The sequence below is a fragment of the Malaya genurostris genome, chromosome 2 (genome assembly GCF_030247185.1).
Source record: "Malaya genurostris strain Urasoe2022 chromosome 2, Malgen_1.1, whole genome shotgun sequence".
In the NCBI taxonomy this organism is placed as follows: domain Eukaryota; kingdom Metazoa; phylum Arthropoda; class Insecta; order Diptera; family Culicidae; genus Malaya; species Malaya genurostris.
In genome coordinates, this window is record NC_080571.1 from 170,458,042 (window position 1) to 170,480,838 (window position 22,797).

Sequence of the window (22,797 nt, forward strand, 5' to 3'; positions counted from 1 at the left end):
CTTTCCGACATAGAAGAGACTTAGGCGATTTGCATTGTTCAGATGCCTAAGCCTGACTCCTCTGGTAGAAGGTAAAATTTAAGCTACTAAGGATTTCTGCTTGCTTAAATGACCCTCTGTCACGTCTTACATTTCCGTTCTATATATTCACATCCTTGCTCTCTCTTGAGTACTATGAATCTATGATTTTCATTTACTGTTTCTACAAAAATGGTCTCTGGTTAGGTGAATATCGAATAAAAGAAAACATTAAATAATAAATAATTTGCCCGCGTGGGTTTGTGGCACAATGCCCAAAAAGCACCCGTTCACTCGGGCGGTTGAAATGACAATGACAATGATTCATGGGGCTGATTGTGAGTAGGGATTCCATTTGTGTGATGTCCAGGCTCATGCCCAATCACTACACGTTAGTTGCACATCTCCCTCGAATTGAACACTCCGAGTCTAATCATTGTGCTTGTGATGAAGTTTGGACATGCGTGGATTATTATGATGTCAAGTCTCTACTAATAAACTCTTTGCGTACCCAATGTATACCATCTCACATCCCAGTTCGCGACATTCTTGCTTGTGGATAGGATGGATGGGTGACATTTTTGATGTGGATAGATAACTGCTGTAAAAGAGGAGTAGGAGAAGTGGTAAATGAAAGTGGGCAAAAAAACGGGGTTGAATCCGACATGTAGATTTAATTAATGATCGAAAAAGATTGTGGAAGACGGAGAAAAGGAGAAGGCGAGCGAACGTGGTTAGAACCGACCAGGGCCGGTGAAACATGTTAAGCCCAGGTCGATAATTTTTCGCAACGGGGGGAACGACCCACTATTTTCAAGTATACCATAATTCTGATGGAAATGTTATTTATGTCTTAGAAAGCAGGATCGATTTTAAAAAAATATGTTGTTCCGATATAACTTTGCATGAAACGCGTATATCGAAGTTTGAAACGTTTTCGATTTTTTGTTTCAAAACAAAATTGCGCATTTAAGCGTTGAATACGACATAAAACTACTATGGAGTTATCCAAATTGTTGACGTAGGGCTACTCAACTAGTGTCAAAAGCACTGCCAGCATTTGTTTTGAATATTGAGGCAGCAGTCTCTTGTGTTCCGTATAAACTTATTTGTGTCTGTGAACTTTCGCAATTAACTTTTTGAGAATTTTGGTTACCCTGACCGTTTAGTACCCAAAACCCAAATAACAAACATTGTTCTAGCATTTTATGTGTTCACTCTTCTCGCAACGATTGTGCGATTGAAAAAACGCAGTTTCTGCCAGTATTGTAGAAAAAGTAGGAAGTTGTGAAGGAAACTCGTGAAGCGAACACTTATATCAGCGTAACCGCAACCTTGATGTAGAAACTTTGTTATAAAAGCATGGACATTTCCGAGCATTAGTCAGCCAACGACTCGGACCGACATAGCAAGACAAGTCAGCGCATTCGGAAATAGGAGTGCATGTCACGAAATCTATATTTTAGAAGGAAAAAGCAGCGCGTATGGGCAGAGCCTACAGCAAGATGCGTTGATAAACAACATAAACGATCACGGCCATAATTGCAACTAGAAGCGCTAGCAACCAAAACAAGAATAAGGTACAGGAGAAGAAGCGACGAATGATAATAATAATAATGTCGACCATAAACACATTTCATAATACAAGAATCAAATTTATGCAAGCATGGACATTCAATTCCTTAAGGCGAAAGCACTGCAGTGCATTCCAGAGTTCGATGGAACTAAATCTATCATATTGAACATTTCGAAAAAACAATTCCCGGAATAGACATCGAGAGACGATCTGATCTACGTGTTTTAAAAATTGAAACTTTGCGGCAAGAACCCAATGAATCATTAAAAAAAATTGCAAAAAGCGCGTAATAAAAATTAAATAGCAGTTGGACAATTACAATGGAGGGTGCTTTGCTCGGGAATCACCAATGGAAGTCAGTCTTAGACTACATTGTTTAGCAGGCTTGTACAACGATGAATTGACACGAATGGTACAAGGCCACAAAAAGAAGACATTATATGAGTTACTGGAGTATTTAGAAGAAGTTTATATATAACGAAAACATATCGATGTACTTGAACACAGACCTCAGGCAACAGAACTGGGCTGTAAAGTTCTGTTGAGGAATCAAAAGTTAGGAACTAACGAAGGGCAGCAATATGAAAATAATGATTATCTGCAAAAATACGACTTAATAAATCGGTAAGATAATAGGAAACCTCATAATAGATACAATGGTAATATTCGAGAGGAAATATTGGGCTTGGTAGAAAACACTACGATAATAATGAAGTACTGTTATGGGTGAATTGCATGACTTACGATAATAGAAAAATGTTTCGAAGATATGATAGTGAAATCAGGGCCAGAAATATGCCTGATCAAATGAGATATGAAGCATCTAGAAACCCGAATGCAAATTTAGTCAAGCAATCATGTCAAATGCAAGATTGGGATCGATACGGGGAGGATAAAAATATAATGAAAAGTGATGTTAACGAAGAAAAAGATAGTAAAAAACGCAATCAAGAGATATGGGTCAAATTACATAGGACAAATAACAACGAATTTATGATGTTATTGAAATCGGCAAATGAACCAATTTGACGAGAATACCGTGATAATTATCTGAACATACACGGAGTATTGTTCAATCGGGTCTAAGTTGTGTTTCACTACAATATCTACAATCAGAGCATTTCAATGGGCTGGGAAATTTCTGGAATTGTTTTACGGCCATGCCTTTACGAAACATTTCCCAGCACCGCCGGAGTATTCAATCAGTATTATAATATATCATGTTATATTATATTAAAATAAATATATTATAATATATAATATAATATTACATTATATTATATTATATTATATTATATTATATTATATTATATTATATTATATTATATTATATTATATTATATTATATTATATTATATTATATTTTATGTTATTTTATTTTATTACATAAAATAGTACCGTACTATGGTTGGAAGAGCATGGGTTTGTCCACGGTTTGTGTGTAAGTGAATCTGCTAACTTATTTGCAATCCGCTTTTTGGTAACAGCCATGGTTGAATCATTTCGGGGCTACTACAAATCTATCCGCATCTTTTGGCAAGACCTCGAACTAATGCTGGCTTCACTTCACATCGCACATCACATCAGTAAAAATAATTGAAAAACCTGTGCTTCTACAAAAATTTTCGAATATGGTAACCATGGTCGACGTCTGCCTTCATACAGAGCGAATAGATGAAATATTTGTTTTGTCATCTGCGCGATAAATAGTCAACTGCTCGGTTTGCAGTATGCGGGGTATTCAATATGCGCCAAGCTTGTTCTCGTTTGCAGCACACCGTAATCGTTCTTACTAGTGTTCCCTGAATTGCACGTCAAAAATCACTTCGGTCTGTCGAAATTCTTGAAAAGAATTACCGTAACTAACCATTACCATTGCCATTATCACAATATTTTTTTCTTATTCTTCATATTAACTATTCACTAATCAAAAAGGTGTAGCCGGCGTGAGCATATGAAACCTGCCGCTAAACAGATGCAGCGCCCTCAGCAAATTTTTCTTTGAATTTGCCAGTATTGTAGAAAAAGTAGGAAGTTGTGAAGGAAACTCGGCAAGAGAAACCTCATATCAGCATAATCGCAACCGTTATGTAAAAACTTTGTTATAGAAGCATGGACATTTCCGAGCATTAGTCAGCGCAACGATGTAGTAGAAACAAGGTCAAATAAAGCCACTGGCATAGCGACAGTGGTCTCTGCTTTTTGGCAGAACCTTATGCGTATGAGTGAGGGAATTGGTACACAATTTGACACTTCATTTTGCGAGTAAACAACGTTAGCCGTTCTAGGACCGACATAGCAAGGCAAGTCAGCGCATTCGGAAATAGGAGTGCTTGTAACGAAATATATATTTTAGAAGGAGAAACCAGTGCGTATGGAGCCTACAACAAATGCGTTGATAAACAACATAAACGATCACGGCCATAATGATAGCGCTAGCAACCAAAATAAGAATGAGGTACAGGGGAAGAAGAGACATATGATAATATTAATAATGAGCCGATCGACACACCACTTGCACGACTTCTATCAAAATAATTACTGACAAAGACAGTTTGGTATTTTATGCGGATCGGAATTGCGCACACAGCGAGCATAACCAATTTGAGAGCACCGAGTTGGGCTGGCTCAATAATAAACAAAAATGCCAACGCGAACGAAAATCGCTCGTTGCAGTTGAAGCATTGTGCTATACAATAAACAGTAATGTGAGACTAGGTCAAGTTTATTTACGTTAATGAATGTCTACCACGGTCAAGACCGTAGTTATTTACAGCTAAAAATGAGTATCGTCCAGGGGGATTCATTCCATAATTTTCTAAACATACGGCAAGACAAAAATCATTTGGAGGCTTGACAGAGATATCATAATACAAGAATCAAATTCAAACAAGCATGGACTTTCAGTTCCCTAAGGAGGAAGCACTGCAGTGCATTTCAGAGTTCGATGAAACAGGCAGAAGAGGCATCGAGAGACGATCTGATCTACGTAATATTATTAAAGTTAAAAAAAGAAGCGGCAGCTAGATTACTGCACATAATAACCGAAAATTGGCCTAAAATCAAAGAAAATCTCATACGATAATTTGGAGAAATTGAAAGAATCGAGAACGTTGTTTCAAAAATAGAAACGGCAGGAACCTAACGAATCATTCAAAAATCACAAAAAGCGCATAATGACAATTGAAGGGTAGTTCGACAATTACAACGAAGGGTGCTTTCTTCGGGAATCGGACTGACGATGTGATTAAGACTGACTTCCATTGGTGATTCCCGAAGAAATGTGTTAATCACATCGAAGAAAAAGATAGAAAAAACGCAAAGAATGGATATAATAAATTACATAAGACAAAAGACAACGAATTTATGATGTTGTTGAGATCGGCAAACGAACCAAATAACGAGATGCATTTTCTGGTAGGCACTGGAGCATCTGGCAACATGATGAGTAGACGAAACACAGAGCACATGGGAGCATGTACAATTAATGGAAACGAAGTCATAGAATATTCCGGGGTAACAGGTGCTGTTAGAAAAACATTAGGTACCGTAGAACTAAACTTCATACCTCTCACCTTCGAACTAAAAACAAAATTATATGAAGCTGATAAGAAACAGGAAATAGTGTATCAAATGCAGGTAACAATGTCAAGGTACAGGAAAAATACCAAACGGATGATGGTTTGATGAGCTTAGTCCACAGGGTAGTCAATGTACACAAACGACAAACAATTACACGGGGCTATGGCAAGAAGGTATGCCGCCTCATGACATGTAAAAAATAGATTGTGCTAAAAACAATCAGTTAAATGTAAAAGTAGCTGCAGCAAATAGAACTAACGAAAAAATTAAATATTTGATCGATACTGGAGCATTTTATAACGTAATGAGATGGGATGCAGTCGCGAAAATAGGATCAGAAAAAAATAAATGATACGGTCGAATAGCTGGTCGGGACCGAACGGATAAAGTATTAGAATTAGAAATTAGGGATAAAGAATAAAATATTGCATCATATAGCGATGTATTCTATCTGAAGGGCGACAAATTAACTATCACTAAGTGTTCCCAAGAAGGACGATGAATTTGGTAAACAGAAATACAGAATCGTGGTTGACTTCAGCGCTTTAAATTTAGTTACAAAGCAATTTGTATACCCAATTCCACTAATTGACGAGATTCTAGATAATCTTGGAAACAGTAAATATTTTTCTACCTTGGATTAAAAATCAGGGCTTTACCAAGTACCAATTAACTCAAAAGATGCAGCTAAGTCAGCTTTTTCAACTCCGAAAGGCACTTTGAATTCACAAGAATGCCTATGGGTTTACGAAATAGTCCATCCACTATTCAGCGATTGATGAATACGGTACTATATGAAATCAAAGACGTGAAAGCTAACAGTTTGGCTGAAAAGTTCGTATCGTTTAATAGAAACACACATTTTTTTGCCAAAATTCGTTTTAATTATTCAACATAATTGCCATCAGAGGCGATACAGCGATTATAGCGATCTTCCAACTTTTCGATACCATTTTTGTAGTACGATTTGTCCTTTGCCTCAAAATAGGCCTCAGTTTCAGCGATTACCTCTTCATTGCTTCTAAATTTTTTACTAGCGAGCATTCTCTTGAGGTCTGAGAACAGGAAAAAATCACTGGGGGCCAAATCTGGAGAATACGGTGGATGAGGGAGAAATTCTAAGACTAATTCGTTCAATTGCAGCATTGTTTTCATCGACTTGTGACACGGTGCATTATCTTTATGAAACAAAACATTTTTCTTCTTCAAATGAGGCCGTTTTTTGAAATTTCGTCCTTCAAACGCTCTAATAACGCTATATAATAGTCACTGTTGATGGTTTTTCCCTTTTCAAGGTAGTCGATGAAAATTATACCATGCGAATCCCAAAATACAGACACCATAACCTTACCGGCCGATTGTTGAGTCTTTCCACGCTTTGGGTTCGGTTCATCGCGTGCTGTCCACTCAGCTGATTGTCGATTGGACTCCGGAGTGAAGTGATGGAGCCATGTTTCGTCCATTGTTATATATCGACCAAAAAAATTCGGTTTTATTTCGATATAACAGCTCCCAACACTGCTCAGAATCATCAATTCGTTGTTGTTTTTGATCGATTGTGAGCTCACGCGGCACCCATTTTGCACAAAGCTTTTTATATCCAAATATTCGTGAATAATATGTCCAACACGTTCCTTTGATATCTTTAGGGTGTCAGCTATCTCGATCAACTTCACTTTACGGTCATTGAAAATCATTTTGTGGATTTTTTTCACGTTTTCATCGGTAACAGCCTCCTTTGGACGTCCACTGCGTTCATCGTCTTCGGTGCTCATATGACCAGTACGAAATTTTGCAAACCACTTAAGAATTGTTGCTTCGCCCGGTGCAGAGTCTGGATAACACTCATCAAGCCATTTTTTGGTATCGGCGGTACTTTTTTTCATCAAAAAGTAGTGTTTCATCAACACACGAAATTCCTTTTTTTCCATTTTTTTTCACAATAACAAAAGTAGCTTCACTCAAAATGCCATATCTCACAAACTAATAATCAGACAGCTGTCAAATTTATACACGTATCTTTTGAAGGTTGGTACTAACTGAAAATGGTATGGATTTAATTCTAGTGGCGCCCTCTCATAGAAACGATACGAACTTTTCAGCCGATCTGTTATAGTCTACTTCGACGACATAATTGTTTTTGGTTTAACTATTGAAGAACATAACGATAATTTATGCAAGCTCTTAGAAGCTCTGCGCTGTCATAATCTAAAAATCGAGCCAGGTAAAAAAATGTCTAAAAATCGAGCCATTTGAAAAATGAAATAAAGTATTTAAGACATGTAATTAACAGAGAAGGAATTCGTCTTATGGAAGACAATATAAAAACAATAAAAGAGATGGCTGCGCCAAAAACAGTCAAAGGTGTTCGGTCATTCTTGGGAACAGTAAATTTCTATGGAATTTCTAATAAAATTAAACTTACCGGAATTACCGATGGCGAGATAGAAACCATCGCGACAACAGAAACAGACTTAATATTTAAGAACGAAATTTCAATTAAACACAGATTTCACATAGTAAACCCAATTTTCCCTATTTCTACAGACGGCATCTTAGGCAGAGATTTTCTCTCAGTCAATAAATGCCTAATCGATTACGAATGTTGGATATTAAACTTTACAATTAATAATACCCCAATAGCAATACCGATAAAATATTGTTAACAAAAACTACATTATTCCTGGTAGATGCGAAGTTATCAGAAGAATGCAAAATTTAAATATCAGTGAGGACATGGTACTACACTCACAAGAAGTTAAACAAGGATTATTTTGTGCAAGTGCAATTATTTCACCACAAAACCAATTTGTAAATTTTATGAATACAACTGACAAACCCATAAATGTCAGCCAATTCAAATTCAAGCCAATTTTAGAACCCTTAAGTAAGTACATAATTTTGAAAAACAACACATATCAAAATAACATTAGAAAAACCAAAGTCTTAAACGAACTCGATCTAAACAACGCACCAAAATACGCTAGAAACAACCTGGAAAAGTTAATTTCAAATTATTCTGATATATTTTGCTAACCAGACGAACCAGTTTCATCAAACAATTTTTATTCACAAAACATTGAACTGAGCGATAAAGTCCCAGAGTACATTCCAAACTACAAAACTATTCATTCACAAAGTAACGAAATTGCAACACAAGTAAACAAAATGTTGAAAGACGATATCATCGAACCATCCATATCACCCTATAAGAATCCAATTTCATTAGTCCCGAAAAAATCCGAAAACAATAATGCAAAATGGAGATTGGTAGTTGATTTCCGACAACTTAACAAAAAAATATTAGCCGATAAATTTCCGCTGCCACGAATTGATGCTATTTTAGATCAGCTTGGTAGAGTCAGTTAAGTTTCTTGTAGAGTCAGTTAAGTTTTTTGTAGAGTCAGTTAAGTTTGTTGTGTTTTTTACATACCGTATTTTTTGCCGTTTCAAACCGTTTCCGCGTTAGTTAATTACTCAAGTTTTTATCAGTGAATGACTGTATGCTGCCTGGATCGAAGTGAGGTGTTACTCTAAACCGCCAAGTGCTAGTCAAGTAGTAATTCACGTTCATCTGTGTCGTGCCTGTGGCTATTCTTCTTGCTGTCGTCGTTGTAGTTTGACAATAAACAATCGATGAACCGTTTGCTTGCTGTGATTTACCATCTGCATAGTTAAAGGCGTATTCCTGCACTTAGAATGAGTTCGGAGAAAAATTGTGCAAAGTGCAGTCTGATTATTGCAGGCATCGATTTCTTTGTATGCAGAGGCTACTGTGGACGCATGTTTCATATGGCATGCTCTGGAGTTTCCCGCGCTCTATTGGGCTATTTCTCATCTCATCGAAAAAAAATATTTTGGATGTGTGATGATTGCGCCAATTTGTTCGAAAATTCGCCTCTCCTCTTCATTACGATATTGGCAGACGAAAATTCACCTTTGGTGTCGTTGATGGAAGCAATTAATGGTTTACAAAACGAAATCAAAACATTGTCGAAACCTGCTCCTTTGACTCCCACACCGCTCAATAAGCGCTGGCCATTCATCGAGGGTCGTCGTCCAGCCAAAAGACCTCGTGGGCCTGACTTGGAACAAAAAGCTTCCGAATGCAAATCTGGATCAAAGCAAATCGGAGAAAACGTTGTTTGTGTTCCAGTTTGCGAACAGCAACCCGACAAATTTTGGCTATATTTGTCTCGTATACGTCCAGACGTCACCAATGATGAGTTTGGTGCTATGGTGCGAGCCAATCTTGAAATGAATGAGGATCCAGTAGTTGTTAAACTGGTCGCCAAAGGTGCCGATGTTAGCAACATGACCTTTGTATCATTTAAAGTTGGCCTCGATCCTGCACTACAAGCTATCGCCTTGGAACCTTCAACATGGCCCCAAGGAATCTATTTTCGCCAATTCGGGGAGAAATCATCCCAGAAATTTTGGAAACCAGCTGCTGTGGATCCATCTCCAACGCCTGTTTCAACGCAAGGAGGAATAGTTCAGCAGTGATGCAATGCAGTATACTGGGACGCACCGTAGTTGATATTGTGGAAGCCCCTGACCCCCCTTCCCCAGTCGTGCCACCGCTGCCAGCGTTCATCAGCCGTCCTGGTCCTGCGGGTAGGTGTGGTGAAGGGGTCTTCCAAACTACTCATCTTGGCAAGTATTCGTTAGCTTCCAGATTTTCAAGCGCTGATTTGTTTCATCCCGTGTTGCAGAATGACGAACAAGATGACGTTGGTATCTGGGTGTACTACCAGAATGTTCGGGGATTGATGACAAAAATCGACGAGATCTTTTCAACGACGAGTGACTGCAACTTTGATGTCATCTTTTTGACCGAGACCGGACTGGATAGCCGAATAAACTCTCAGCAGTTGTTTGGAAATTCCTTCAATGTTTTTCGCTGTGACCGCAGCTCAGCTAATAGTGACAAAGCATCATTTGGTGGAGTATTGATTGCCATTTCACGAAAACACGTCAGCTCTATCATTTAAACGGTGAATGGTCAGTATCTTGAACAAGTGTGTGCAAGTGCTACAGTGCGGGGTAGATAGTTACTGCTATGCGGTGTGTACATTCTACTGATAAAAGCCAAAACGTTGATGTGATCGATGCGCACATTTCAACTGTTTCGGAACTGTGCAGTAAAGGTTCTGTGAATGATATTGTTCTGGTGTGTGGTGATTTCAACCAGCCCCGCATTGCGTGGAATCAACGGCATGAAGAAACACAACCCGCTTGTTCTTTGTTGCCATCCGCTGCTGATACAGCGCTGATCGGCGGTATGGATTTTTTAAATCTACATCAAGCAAACCAGTGATCGTAAACCTGCTTCGTAAATTGAAACGAATTCGAAATGCTTGGCAGCGCAAACATCGTCGCTGGAAGAGCTCTGAAATAAAACGAATGTTCGAAAGTTCTAGCGAAAACTATCACAAATTAAACGCGGGGTTGTACAAATCCTACGTTATGCGAGTTCAAACTGATCTTCGTCGGAATCCCAAACATTTCTGGACTTTTGTAAACTCGAAACGCAAATGCTCATAAATTCTTTCAAAAGTTTGTCTCGATGGTGTTGAATCCAGGTCATCCTTAGAGTCATGTGATCTGTTTGCAAAGTTCTTTGCTTCGGTGTTTGCAGGAAAAACAGCCTCCGGTATCGATGCGGAGACCGCCGCGGTGGATGTTCCTGAGAATTTAGTGCACAATTGATACTTTTTTGGTTACTCCCGATATGATTGTTTCCGCAGCAAAGAAGTTGAAACGATCGTTCTCGGCCGGACCAGATGGCATACCTGCAGCGGTGTACAGTCATTGCGCTTCTGGTTTAGCCGATCCTTTGTGCACTATATTTAACAAATCATTTGAGCAAGGTATCTTTCCGATGACAGTCTTTCATGTTTCCTGTATACAAGAGCGGTGATCGTACAAATGTTAGAAATTAGCGAGGCATAACTAATTCATCAGCTGCATCTAAACTGTTTGAAATAATTGTGAGCACTGAGGTACTTTTTCGTAATAAAAATTACATCTCTATTGATCAGCATGGATTTATGCCTGGTCGTTCAGTCAGCACGAATCTCTTAGATTTCGCTTCCAGTTGTTTTTCGAGTTTGGAGAATAAAGTACAAATTGATGCAATATACACTGATCTGAAAGCAGCTTTCGACCGAATTGACCACCGAATACTCTTGTGCAAGATGTTGCGGTTGGGCGCCACACAAATGTTACTGACTGGCTACGCTCTTACTTATGTGGTAGAGTCCTCCGAATTAAGCTCGGCTCTTGGGTATCATCTTCGATCTCAAATTTATCAGGAGTTCCTCAAGGCAGCTTCCACTTTTGTTCTTGCTGTTCTTCAACGATGCTGTTTCGGTGCTTGGAGTTGGCTGCAGATTAGTACATGCCGATGATTTGAAATTATATCTTGAAGTTCGCTCTATTGACGACTGCATCCGGCTTCAAAAACTTCTAGATACATTTGTCGCCTGGTGTCGTAGAAACTGATTGACTGTCAGCATTACAAAATGCCAGGTCATAACGTTTCACCGAATACTGAACATAATTCGATTCGACTATGCAATTGATGGACAAACGCTCCAGAGAGTTGACCATGTTAATGATCTTGGTGTTTTGTTAGATGCCAAACTTACCTTCAATCTGCATCGTTCATCTATAATTTCAAAAGCGACACGGCATCTAGGTTTTATTGCAAAGATCGGGCGGGACTTCAAAGATCCGTATTGTTTGAAGGCGTTATATTGCTCTTTGGTTCGTCCAATACTGGAAAATGCTAGCGTAATTTGGAGTCCTTATCAACTTAAATGGAACTTACGGATTGAGCGCGTTCAGAAACGATTTGTTCGTCTTGCTCTAAGAAACCTTCCCTGGCAGAACCCGCTTGAGCTTCCACCATACCACGATCGCTGTCGACTGATCGGACTCGACTCATTGGAACGACGCAGGAAAATTCAGCAAGCTACTTTCGTGGCAAAATTGATCAACGGGGATATCGACTCACCGAAGATGTTGTCTCAACTCGATTTTCGTGCTTCACAACGATCACTGCGCTCTATCAGTTTACTTCAGCCGAGATTTCAACGAACGACGTTCGGGTATTACGAACCGAGAACATCATGCTTGTGGACACTTGGCGCTGTTGAACATCTTTTTAAATTTGATGAACCAACACACAAATTCGCGCAGAAAGTACAGCGATTTACAATTTTATGACTTGACTAATACATATTCATTAAGACCATTTTATTGTCAGACGAATATATTTAATAATAAATAAATTTAATGTCAGGATTTCATCAAATACCCTTAGAAGTAAACTCTAGAAAATTCACAGCATTTTCGACCCAATCCGGTCATTTTCAATTTAAAAGATTACCGTTTGGCTTTAATATCAGTCCAAACCGTTTTCAACGAATGATGACAATCGCAATGTCAGGATTAACACCTGAACATGCTTTTGTATATATAGATGATATAGTAGTTGGATGCTCAATCCAACACCACCTTCAGAACATAGAAAAAGTTTTTGAACGCATTAGGAAGTACAATTTTGAACTAAATCTCAAATAATGCAAATTTTTAATACAGAAGTAACATATTTAGGTCACAAAATTACAGATAAAGGAATCCTACCAGACAGTAATACGAGGCAATAAAAAATTACCTCACACCAACAAGTAGCAACGACGTGCGAAGATTTGTCGCCTTTTACAATTATTACAGAAAATTCGTCCCAAATTTCGTAACGATAGCCTACCCATTAAATCAACTACTAAAGAAATATCAAAAATTTTCATGGACACTACAGTGCCAGAATGCATTTGTAACCTTAAAATCCTTTTTTTTAAGGTTTATTGGTTAACCATTTCAAAACCGAGTTACAATAAAATACATAAATTAGTATCTGATATAATGAGAGTGTGATTTTAAAATTTTTGTGAAACCTCCGATGTGTGTTCCTATCTGAGCTTCAATGCCGTGATGTTACAGTTGTATTGTAGCATTCCTCAGAAAATTTTGTATCGCTATCATTGCCGGAATGTTCATAGTACCAAAACCTTAAAATCCTTCCTAATGTCACCAAAACTTCTACAATACCCAGATTTTAATAAACAATTTATTTTAACCACAGACGCTTCAGACGTTGGATGTGGTGCAGTTTTATCACAAATAATCAATGGCAATGACTTACCAATAGCATTTGCCAGCAAAAGCTTTACTACCGGAGAAAAGAATAAATCAGTAATTTTGAATGAATTGACAGCAATACACTGGTCAATTAATTATTTCAAGTCCTACCTATATGGACGCAAATTTACTATACGAACGTTAGTATTTTTATTTAATATGAAAAACCAAACCTCCAAATTGACAAGAATGAGGATAGATGTAGAGGAATTTGAATTTAACATAGAGTATATCCAAGGTAAAAGTTACGTTGCAGCCGATGCGTTATCAAGCATAATAATGTCCTCAGATGAATTGAAGGCAAATAGTATATTGATGGTTAATACAAGGTCAATGTCAAGAAAACAAGAACTCATAAAAAAGGAAAAAGAACAGAACAAATTAAATACTTACAAAAATACTAACCATATGAATAATTCAAACACTAACAATAATAATCCTTGTATCAACAGTGAGACTTATCAACTCTCTGTTTATTCAACGGAAACCCCTAGCGAAGTAAGAAACCTATTAAAAAAACAACCAAACAACCCATAATAACAGATGTAAGCATACAGTGTGAACTAACCAAATACGTTGTATATATACCCATACCTAAAAAAAAGCTAACGTAGTAGCTAAAGCGTTAGTAGAAAATTTTATCCTAACTTACGACAATTTCTTGAGTTAAAAACCGATAGAGCAACCGAGTATAAAAACGAGGTTCTAGAACAAATTGCAAATTAAACAAACATTTTCAACAGCTTATCATCCTCAGACAATTGGTTCTTTGGAAAGAAATCACAGATGCCTCGAAGAGTTTCTGCGATCTTTAATCAACGAACATCAATCTGGAGAAGAGTTGGCATCACTGGTAGCGCGATGCGGCGTCCTGGTGCTGCTCTCAAAAAAGTATAATTTCAATGTGTTGTTAAACACGTATAGTTAAAAATTTGGTTGAAATAATTATTTTGAGTGGCAGTGCAGGAATGGCAAGTGTTTGTTTAGTAGTGAGAGTGCTGTTTATTGAATAATATTGATCTACGAAACTAAAGATGCTCAAACGGCGGAAACTAAGAATTTACCGCCCCAAAATTCAACGATGTTAACCTGTTAACCGATCGAAGCGCTGTCTGCATGTCATTGTCGGTGTTGTTGGATTTCTATGGAATGTGTGAAAGTTTACAAGTAGATCGTGTCATTCAGAATGAAGGTTTAGGGTTGGTCTGCAGTGGACCCATTGGCGAGTATTTTTATTTCATTCTTTCAATGGTCGTGTTTCATCTCGCGTTGCTGACAGCAGAGCGAGCAAGAGAAAAGGGATACTGGTGAGATCGTTCCTTGGAGATATTTTATATTTTTCTTACATATTATATTTCTCCTGAATATCGAAAATCAGGTTTTGTTGAGATCATATTGTTTACCAAAACATATCCGGATCTCTTTTCCTCCCTGCTAACAAATCTCCTATCCCGTGATGCTCGTGGAGATACAGTGGTACCCGCGGTCTCTAGAAACAACGAGTATCGGACTAACATTAGTTCCTTTCCCTCATTAGCACAGCCTTAGGTCGTAGCCAGCGTCGTTATTGATCTATTAATAAAAAGTTGCTTCATTTTCTTGGTTCATTGCACATTTTCACTCATTCGGTCAATCACGAAGTGCAACTACGGGCGATCTACTTCAGCTCAGCTTTTTTATCGACGAACATCAATCTGACTGGGATGATTGGTTACAATACTATGCATTTTCATATAACACAACACCTACGAACTAGTGTTCGGTGTAAAAGCCAGACTACCACAAGAAAATTACCCAGACAAAATTGAACCGATATATAATTTCGACATGTACAATAAAGAATCACAATACCCACTACACAAATCACACGAAATAGCAAACAAACATCTAATGCACCAAAAAGAAATTAGAAAATCAACAACAGACCACCTGTCCAATTAAATAGAAATACTTTTGAACGATATAGTGTATCTATAAAACGAAAATAGACGCAAGCTAGATCCATTTTATCTAGGTCCATTTAAAATTACACAACTTCAAGATCCAAATTGCGAAATACAAAGTTTACAATCAAGAGAAAAAACCATTGTTTACAAAAATAGACTAATTAAAGCATGAAATTCACAAAATTGTAACATCAAACTTTAAGAATTAAGATTCAGCTACCGAGCTTAACCCCACGTAAAATTAAAAAAAAGGGAAAAAACAAAAAATCATTTCCGTGGGCGTAAGTGAAGTTTTACTCAGCTTCTCTGAGAAAAACTGTCAAATTCGGTTATTTTAGCTATAAGAAAACTCTGTAATATACATTAAAATTGTTAGGGAGTTCGAACGCATAAACGGTAACCTAATCCCATAAAGCACAACAGAATGATTTCCCTTCGTTACATCATTCTTCCAAAAGGGGGATGATGTAATATGAGCCTTTAACACTAAATCTCCTCACACATCCCAGACCATGTAATATGAGTATTTAAGACTAAATCTTTCACACACCCCAGACCACACGCACTTAACAAAAGCCCGTAAAAGCACCCTTCCACGAAAACCTAGAAACCTGCATAAAATAAAAACATTACCTGCATGAAGCCAACTAAAACGTCAACACTTGCACTTTCCGGTGACCCAGCGAAAAAGCGCCGTGGTCATAAAATTCGACTACAGAAACAAGGAAGCATCAAGTTTCAAATCGCTATGTCATGGAAGTAAAACAGAAAACAAAAACACAACAGCCTGTGTCACTTCCCTTTTCTTCACGCCCCTCATGTCCCATAATCGATACAAGTCAACACGACTTAGAATAACAGTAACTCAAGAACACACACTAACTCAAACCAACACTCACGAGAATAACCCAACATACTATCGCCCTCTCCTCTCCGTATTACACCCGCTCGCGCTCATCGAGAAGCTTTACTCACTCTCTTACTTAAAAAAAACATAATGGCCGACACGATACAACGAGTCCCATTGGTTAAACCGGATTTACATTGCGCGTTATAACTCCTCCTACCGGATTCTCAGTGATCCTAATAGTAAGAACTAATTAGCTAGGCTAGGAGAGAATAGACTATATAAGTAAACGAATTTATAAAAATAGAGTCAATCTTAATCTCAATCTTAATCTTGCCAGTTTATGCTTTAATCAATTCTTAGTATTTCGGTGATTTATATATGTATTTACCACATTTAACTTGATTCGAAAGCATTACTTCAATATTGTATGCTTAAAAATGGATTGGTTTGTGGACGGGGTCGTGCACTGAAATTTCAATTTATGAGCAAAACGGTGGCATGAAAATGAATTCAGTTCGAAGTTCCAGCATAAGCCCGTAGCCACTATCATCAAACTAAACCATAATCATATAACGTAATTGACATGGTCTGATCAAGCAAAATATTTTGGAGTAATGTTTAATAAAACACTTGCCTTCAAGGATCACATATAAATAATTACATAAAGTAAAACGCTTCAAAAGAATCATAACTGTTGAAGTTATCTTATCCTCCCTGCTTCAAACCTAAATTAGTTTCACAGACTCACATATACAGAATCATTAAATCTAATTTCACATAGTATTATAAGTAGCATTCAATCAAAATATATGCAATCTTTTATTGAATCGATTCACTGTCTATAAAATTAATAAGTTCGTACGTATCCTAATTTCTGGAAAGGGTAGAATGAATTATTATGAAATGATCTAATCGCCTGTTTTATCATTACCAAACAATCTATGTGCTGTGACTAGACTAAATTTGTAGTGCATTTAACATAATCGAAAATTTATTTTTATTAAGTGAGCCACTGAGTTATTTCATTTTTAATTCCATTGTGTTCAGTTGTGTCTAGTATGCAACTCAAATGAATTGTTTGAAGCGTCGAAATGTAGTGTCATAACGAAAACAAATTTTTGGGTGAAAAATTGACTGGAACAGAAAAATGTTGAGATTTCCGAAATCGTTTTTGCCTTTCTCTGAGAAATGGTATTAGAATTGCTGGAAAAAATAGACTTTCGAACGGAGCCTCGGAGACCCATAGTGTTATATATCATTCGACTCAGCTCAACGAGATCGGAAAATGTCTGTGCTTTTGTGTATGTGTGTATGTGTGTGTGCACTTTTCGAAAATATTTGAACGCGCTCAATTTTCTCAGAGATGGCTGAACCGATTTTACCAAACTTAGGCTCGTTTGAAAGCTATTGTCAGGCCATTGATCAAGTTCAAAGATCAAATGGCTGTGACTTTTGGTTCCGGAGATATGACTGTATAAGTGAAGTAACCGACGAAACGCATTGTATTTTACGCGCTCAATTTTCTCAGAGATGGCTAACCGATTTTAACAAACTTAGGCTCGTTTGAAAGCTACTATTGAGCATTTGATCAAGTTCGAAGATCAAATGACTGCGGTATAAGTGAAGTAACCGACAAAAAACGTTGTTAAGGTTGCGAATATTTTGGGATCCCCCCTAATTTTGTAAGGCGGTGGTACTCAAAAGTTTGAGCACTTAGAAAAAGCTCCCATACAAAATTTGAGCTGAATCAGATATGGTTAAGGTTTGAAAATTTGTGAGCTTTATATGTTTAACAAAAGTATGAAATATATTTACATGAGACTGTTATTAAAGAAAAGAAAGGCATTATCACACCACTAGGTGCATTAAGAAGAGTTTTTAGATTCGCATCAATTTTCTCATATAAATAGGCAACGTAAACGCTTGATTGGAAAATCGACACCGAATATGTGACATAAACACTGAAGCATGCTTTTGTGAACCACTCGAATTAATCTGAATCAATTGGTGACAAAAATGAGCCAAAATTAGTGTCAGAAATTTTTTCATAAAATGATAAAAATGCGGTATCCGCATCTATTTCCAGGCTGATCTGTTGTGTGTGATACTGATATTTGTTCTGTTGGAGTCTCCTGCTTCTTCCGCTTGCGGTAACAAGCTTTGTATTTCGCTTGGAGATTCCTCGATCGCACCATAATTAACACGATGACAACGACAGCCAAATTCGAAATGAATGGCTTTTGAGGCTGTGCTATGCATTTTATATAGCAAATCAGCAGAAAGTTTACTACAAACTACAAATGGTTGAAAAATGAGCCGTATACAGTATAGTGAAGTAAAATTTCGCATAATTCTTTGGGTATAAAATTATGGTTTTAAATGGCACCTTAGAGAATTTTGATGTCGATTATTTCGTTTTGTATTTCAATATTTCAGTAAAAGAAGCTATCAAAATGTTACACGGGATTAATTTCTGGCATCCCAGAAGGGCCAAGTTGGATAACTCACTAAGATATTAAACACTGATTGGATATAAATGATTTTAAACACTGTTGCGAATTAAGCACTGTGAAAATTGCAAAATAACTAACCAAATTATCTAAGTTTTGCACTACACTGCTATTTTTAATTTTCGATTTACAAAGAAGCAATCTTTATAGTTTTTTAGGTAACATTTAGAGCCATTAGAACGGCTGATTTTATGTAATGTTGTCCACTTTTCGTTTTTCGTTTTCTTTCTCTCCAATGCAAACGACCAGAAGCTCTGTTGCATTATGCAATCGCTTTTGTTTGAGTTGAAACTAGCTTTGCGTACAAACCGCAACACATCCGCTCGCAGAGCTAAATGATGCCAAACTGAATCAATTTTTCTCAAGAGGTTTCATTTTACGTGATTTCGTTTGTAGCAATGGCTGACAAATGGCCGTGTTTAACGGCCACACATATAGGCAGTTATAGAATTTTGACGTCGATTATTTCATTTCTAATTTGCATATTTCATTGGAAGAGAGTATCGAGATGCTGTACAGGATTCATTTCTGCCTTTTAAAAGGACCAAATTGTGGATTTTTTTTACGATATTTATCACAATTCGGAACATTTTTCTCGATCGATTTTCGCACAGTGAAAAGTGTACAAAGCAAATCAAATTATTTTGGATTTTCACTAAACTGATGATTTTTACCTTCGATTTGCAAAGAATTTTCTATAAAGTTGTCCACTTTTTGTTTTCGTTCTCTCCAATGTAAACGACCAGAAGCTCTGTTGTATGATGCAATAGCTCTTGTTTGAGTTAGCTTTGCGTACAAACCGCAACACATCCGCTCGCAGTGCCAAATGATGCCAAACTGGTTTAATGCGTCTTCTCACCTTGACGACCGGAAGCAAATGAGAACTACGATCTGCGCGTTTGAGGTTTTTAATCACACAGAAGGTGCGCTTTCCGATGCCGCTGTTTGAATGCGTCTTCTCGCCCCGACGTCTGCTTCCATCCAACAAGAAGAAATGATCGATTTTCGATCGCGGTTCCCCTATTATAACGTTCAGTTGAAGATATGTGCCTGACTACCTCAAAATCGACGTCCTTGCACGAAAACCTCAAGCGAAAGTAAAGATTTTTCCGCTTTGTTTTCAAATTTCGAGAAAACCTAATTTTTGAGTTGTTTGTGATTATCTCACACTGTTCAAAATGTTATCCTAAGTTCCTGATTATATTTTTGATGAAATAGTGAAAGAATTATGTTGCTGCCATTAACACAAGTCGAGATATTCACGTACTTTGGAGCAAAACTGATAATGAGCTAAAACTTACTTTTTGGATATCTGTACTATGAACAAAAGCTAGCTGTAGAGATCGTTGCATTTCATTTTGCACATACAAGCCAGTTCCTGTTCCATTACCATGTCTGCAGCTTCGACGAAAGTGTTCTAGGTGATGTAGTATCTAGAAGCAAAGGCTCAAAGTGTAACATTAATAGGATAACTTTGTAAACGAAGATTAAAAACCTGATCGGAAGTTGGAGCACAGTTTTGCATTGGCGAAGATTTTAACGGTCGCTTGCGTTTATTCGGGGAACTCGAAGGATATTTTGAGGTCAACAGTCCAGCGATTATTTCCGACAGTTTTCCTTCGTATTCTTCGCACCAGCATCTGTTAAAAAATAATAACAATGATTTTTTTATTTCACGATATATTTAATAAGGCACCGAGGGTATTTTTAACAATACCTAAGGGAGGATACGTTCTAACAAATGAAAATAAAAGCTTAATTTTTTCGATATTTTTAAAAATTATCGTTCAAAAAAATAATTTGAATTATTGTTCAAAAAAATAAATTGATAAGCCACTTAGCAAACGTAAAATTAATGCTATCTGCAAAACACTTATTGCACCGAAGTGCCATGTCTTTACTAACGTGCCGACCGAAACTAAGTGACGGCATTTTGATCGTAGTTATTTAAGAGTTTTTGGGTTCAACAGAAACTGCTGACGCACTGATGAGCTGTGGAAAGTAAAAAAAGAAAATAGTTATGTGCACTTAGCACTAAACCAGTACCCATGCTGTACCAAAAACCTCTATACATCTACGGTCTGTTGACAGCCAGATTGCCATCACTTAGTTTCGTTTTCTGTCGGCACAGTAGTAAAGACATAGCACTTCGGTGCAAAAAGTGTTTTGAAGATAGCATTAACTTTCCCTCTGCTTAGCGGTTTATATTGAATCGTTAGGCTGTGTTAGTAGTTCAACATAAACGAATGACACACTGATGAGCCGCAGACGAAATGTAAAAAGTGAAAATAGTTACATGCACTTAGCAGTGTTCTAGATACCATGCTGTATCCAAAACCCCTGAATAACTAAATCCAAATGCTTTGCATGATACAAACCATCATTTAAGCAACATTATGTGATGTTTTCGAGAACGCGTTTTAGAAATCATGATTTGCGGTGTCCACTGTTTTTCAGTGCAAAATTATTAGCCAAAATTTCCAGTAACATAGCTGTAGTAGATGTTTTTCTACACCCTAACGTTTTTATTTGGTAACTTATAAATATTTTAAAAGTTTTATTTTACATTAAAACTTTAATTTGGCTCATTTGCTTTAGCCAAACGTGGCCGATTGTCTTGTTGATATAGGAGAAGAAGGGAGGCCGTATTAAGGGGGCGACATACTCCCCTAGAGGTAGTGAAGGAATGTGAGGAGGGTGGGATTTACAAAATATTGATTTTGAATTAAAATACATCATTCGTTTGCGGCACAAATTTTTTAGTTTTCTATATCTTCACGTTCTTCAGATTATCCTTGGCTGGGATGCTTTGTTGATGTGCTCTAACGTTGATGTGGCAGGTGCATGCTCCGAAGTATCGTTTATACAGGTCATACTTTCAGCAGCGTAAAGAAGAGTGCGATAGAGCTGTAGACGAGAGAGAGAGAGAGAGAGATAGGGAGAGCACTAAATTTGGGCATTGATAGTTTCCAAGAAATTATAGATGAGAGTCATATGAGGAAGATTTCGAGTTGCCAAGACGTTGCGGACTGGTACGAAGGTTTGTATACCTCGGGCCCGAAGGGAACCTATGAGTTGGGACCTGGCATCACAATACTCGACACACATCCAAACAACATGATCGATGTCATGATAACCCTCACCGCAAACGCAGACACCACTCTCGGCGAGCCCCACACGACGGAGATGCGCGATGAACATGTAATGTTTAGACATGAGCCTTGACAGTACACGAATAAAGTCTCGGCGCACGTCTAACTCCCGGAACCAAGCTTTCGTCGATACCTGTGGAATTATTGAGTGTAACCATCGTCCCAGAGTTCCACTATTCCATGTATTCTGCCAGCTGACTAGAGTTTTCTGATGACAGCAACTAAAAGATTCATTGAGCAGATTGGTTTTTCATAGATATCTTTTTCTAGTGCGCCCAACTTGGCTAATGAGTCCGCCCTCTCATTGCCCCATATGGAACAATGTGATGGGACCCAAGCCAAGGTAATCTAGTATGAGTTTACAGAGAAAGCACTCAATTGTTCCCGTATTTTCTCCAGGAAGATGCGGGCTGAACATATAATTTACCGCATCCAGTGGACCCGTCGAGATATGATTCGTCAGTGTGAATTATTTTATTACAGTCGACTTCTTTGAATTTATTGTTAAAACTTTTTGGGATCTCTTGAGGGCGTACAGGATCCGGGATACCACGAATTTCTTCTTTCATGGATGTGTCGAAAAACACAGTAGAATTAGAAGTATCCACAAAATGAACACGGTTGGGAACAAACGAAGAAGGAATCATATTCTGAGCCATGTAGTCAAAATACAAGGACATAAAACGGGTCCGTGAATCAAGCTCGACAAGCTTTTCAAAGTTTTCAATCGATATGAGAGATCCCAGAATCGGGTTTTCAACGGTAGGACGCCCGCCAGCACTTCAAGACTCATCGTATGAGTTGATTACATGCAACCCAAGGCAATACGCAAATAACGATACTGAATTCTTTCCAGTTTAATGAAATGAATATTCGCAGCGGAGTAGAAACAGAAACATCCATATTCTATTACTGACAATATCGTCGTTTTGTACAACCTGATCAGGTATCCTGG

The 22,797-nt window shown here is 37.7% G+C and overlaps 1 protein-coding gene across 3 annotated transcripts in view; it reads right to left on the minus strand.

Moving 5' to 3' along the window:
* The window catches only part of LOC131432375 (integrator complex subunit 3 homolog), an 821,606-nt gene that overhangs the window by 226,438 nt on the left and 572,371 nt on the right, over positions 1–22,797 (minus strand). For 2 of the 3 annotated variants that reach the window (XM_058598608.1, XM_058598607.1), the window contains exons 10-11: positions 20,186–20,330; positions 19,992–20,123 (exon numbers count right to left, since the gene is read on the minus strand). The exons of the other annotated variant lie outside the window; for it this stretch is intronic. In XM_058598608.1, the coding sequence (XP_058454591.1) occupies positions 19,992–20,123; positions 20,186–20,330 (277 nt within the window). The remainder of the gene's footprint in view (positions 1–19,991; positions 20,124–20,185; positions 20,331–22,797) is intronic. 3 annotated transcript variants of the gene reach the window in all.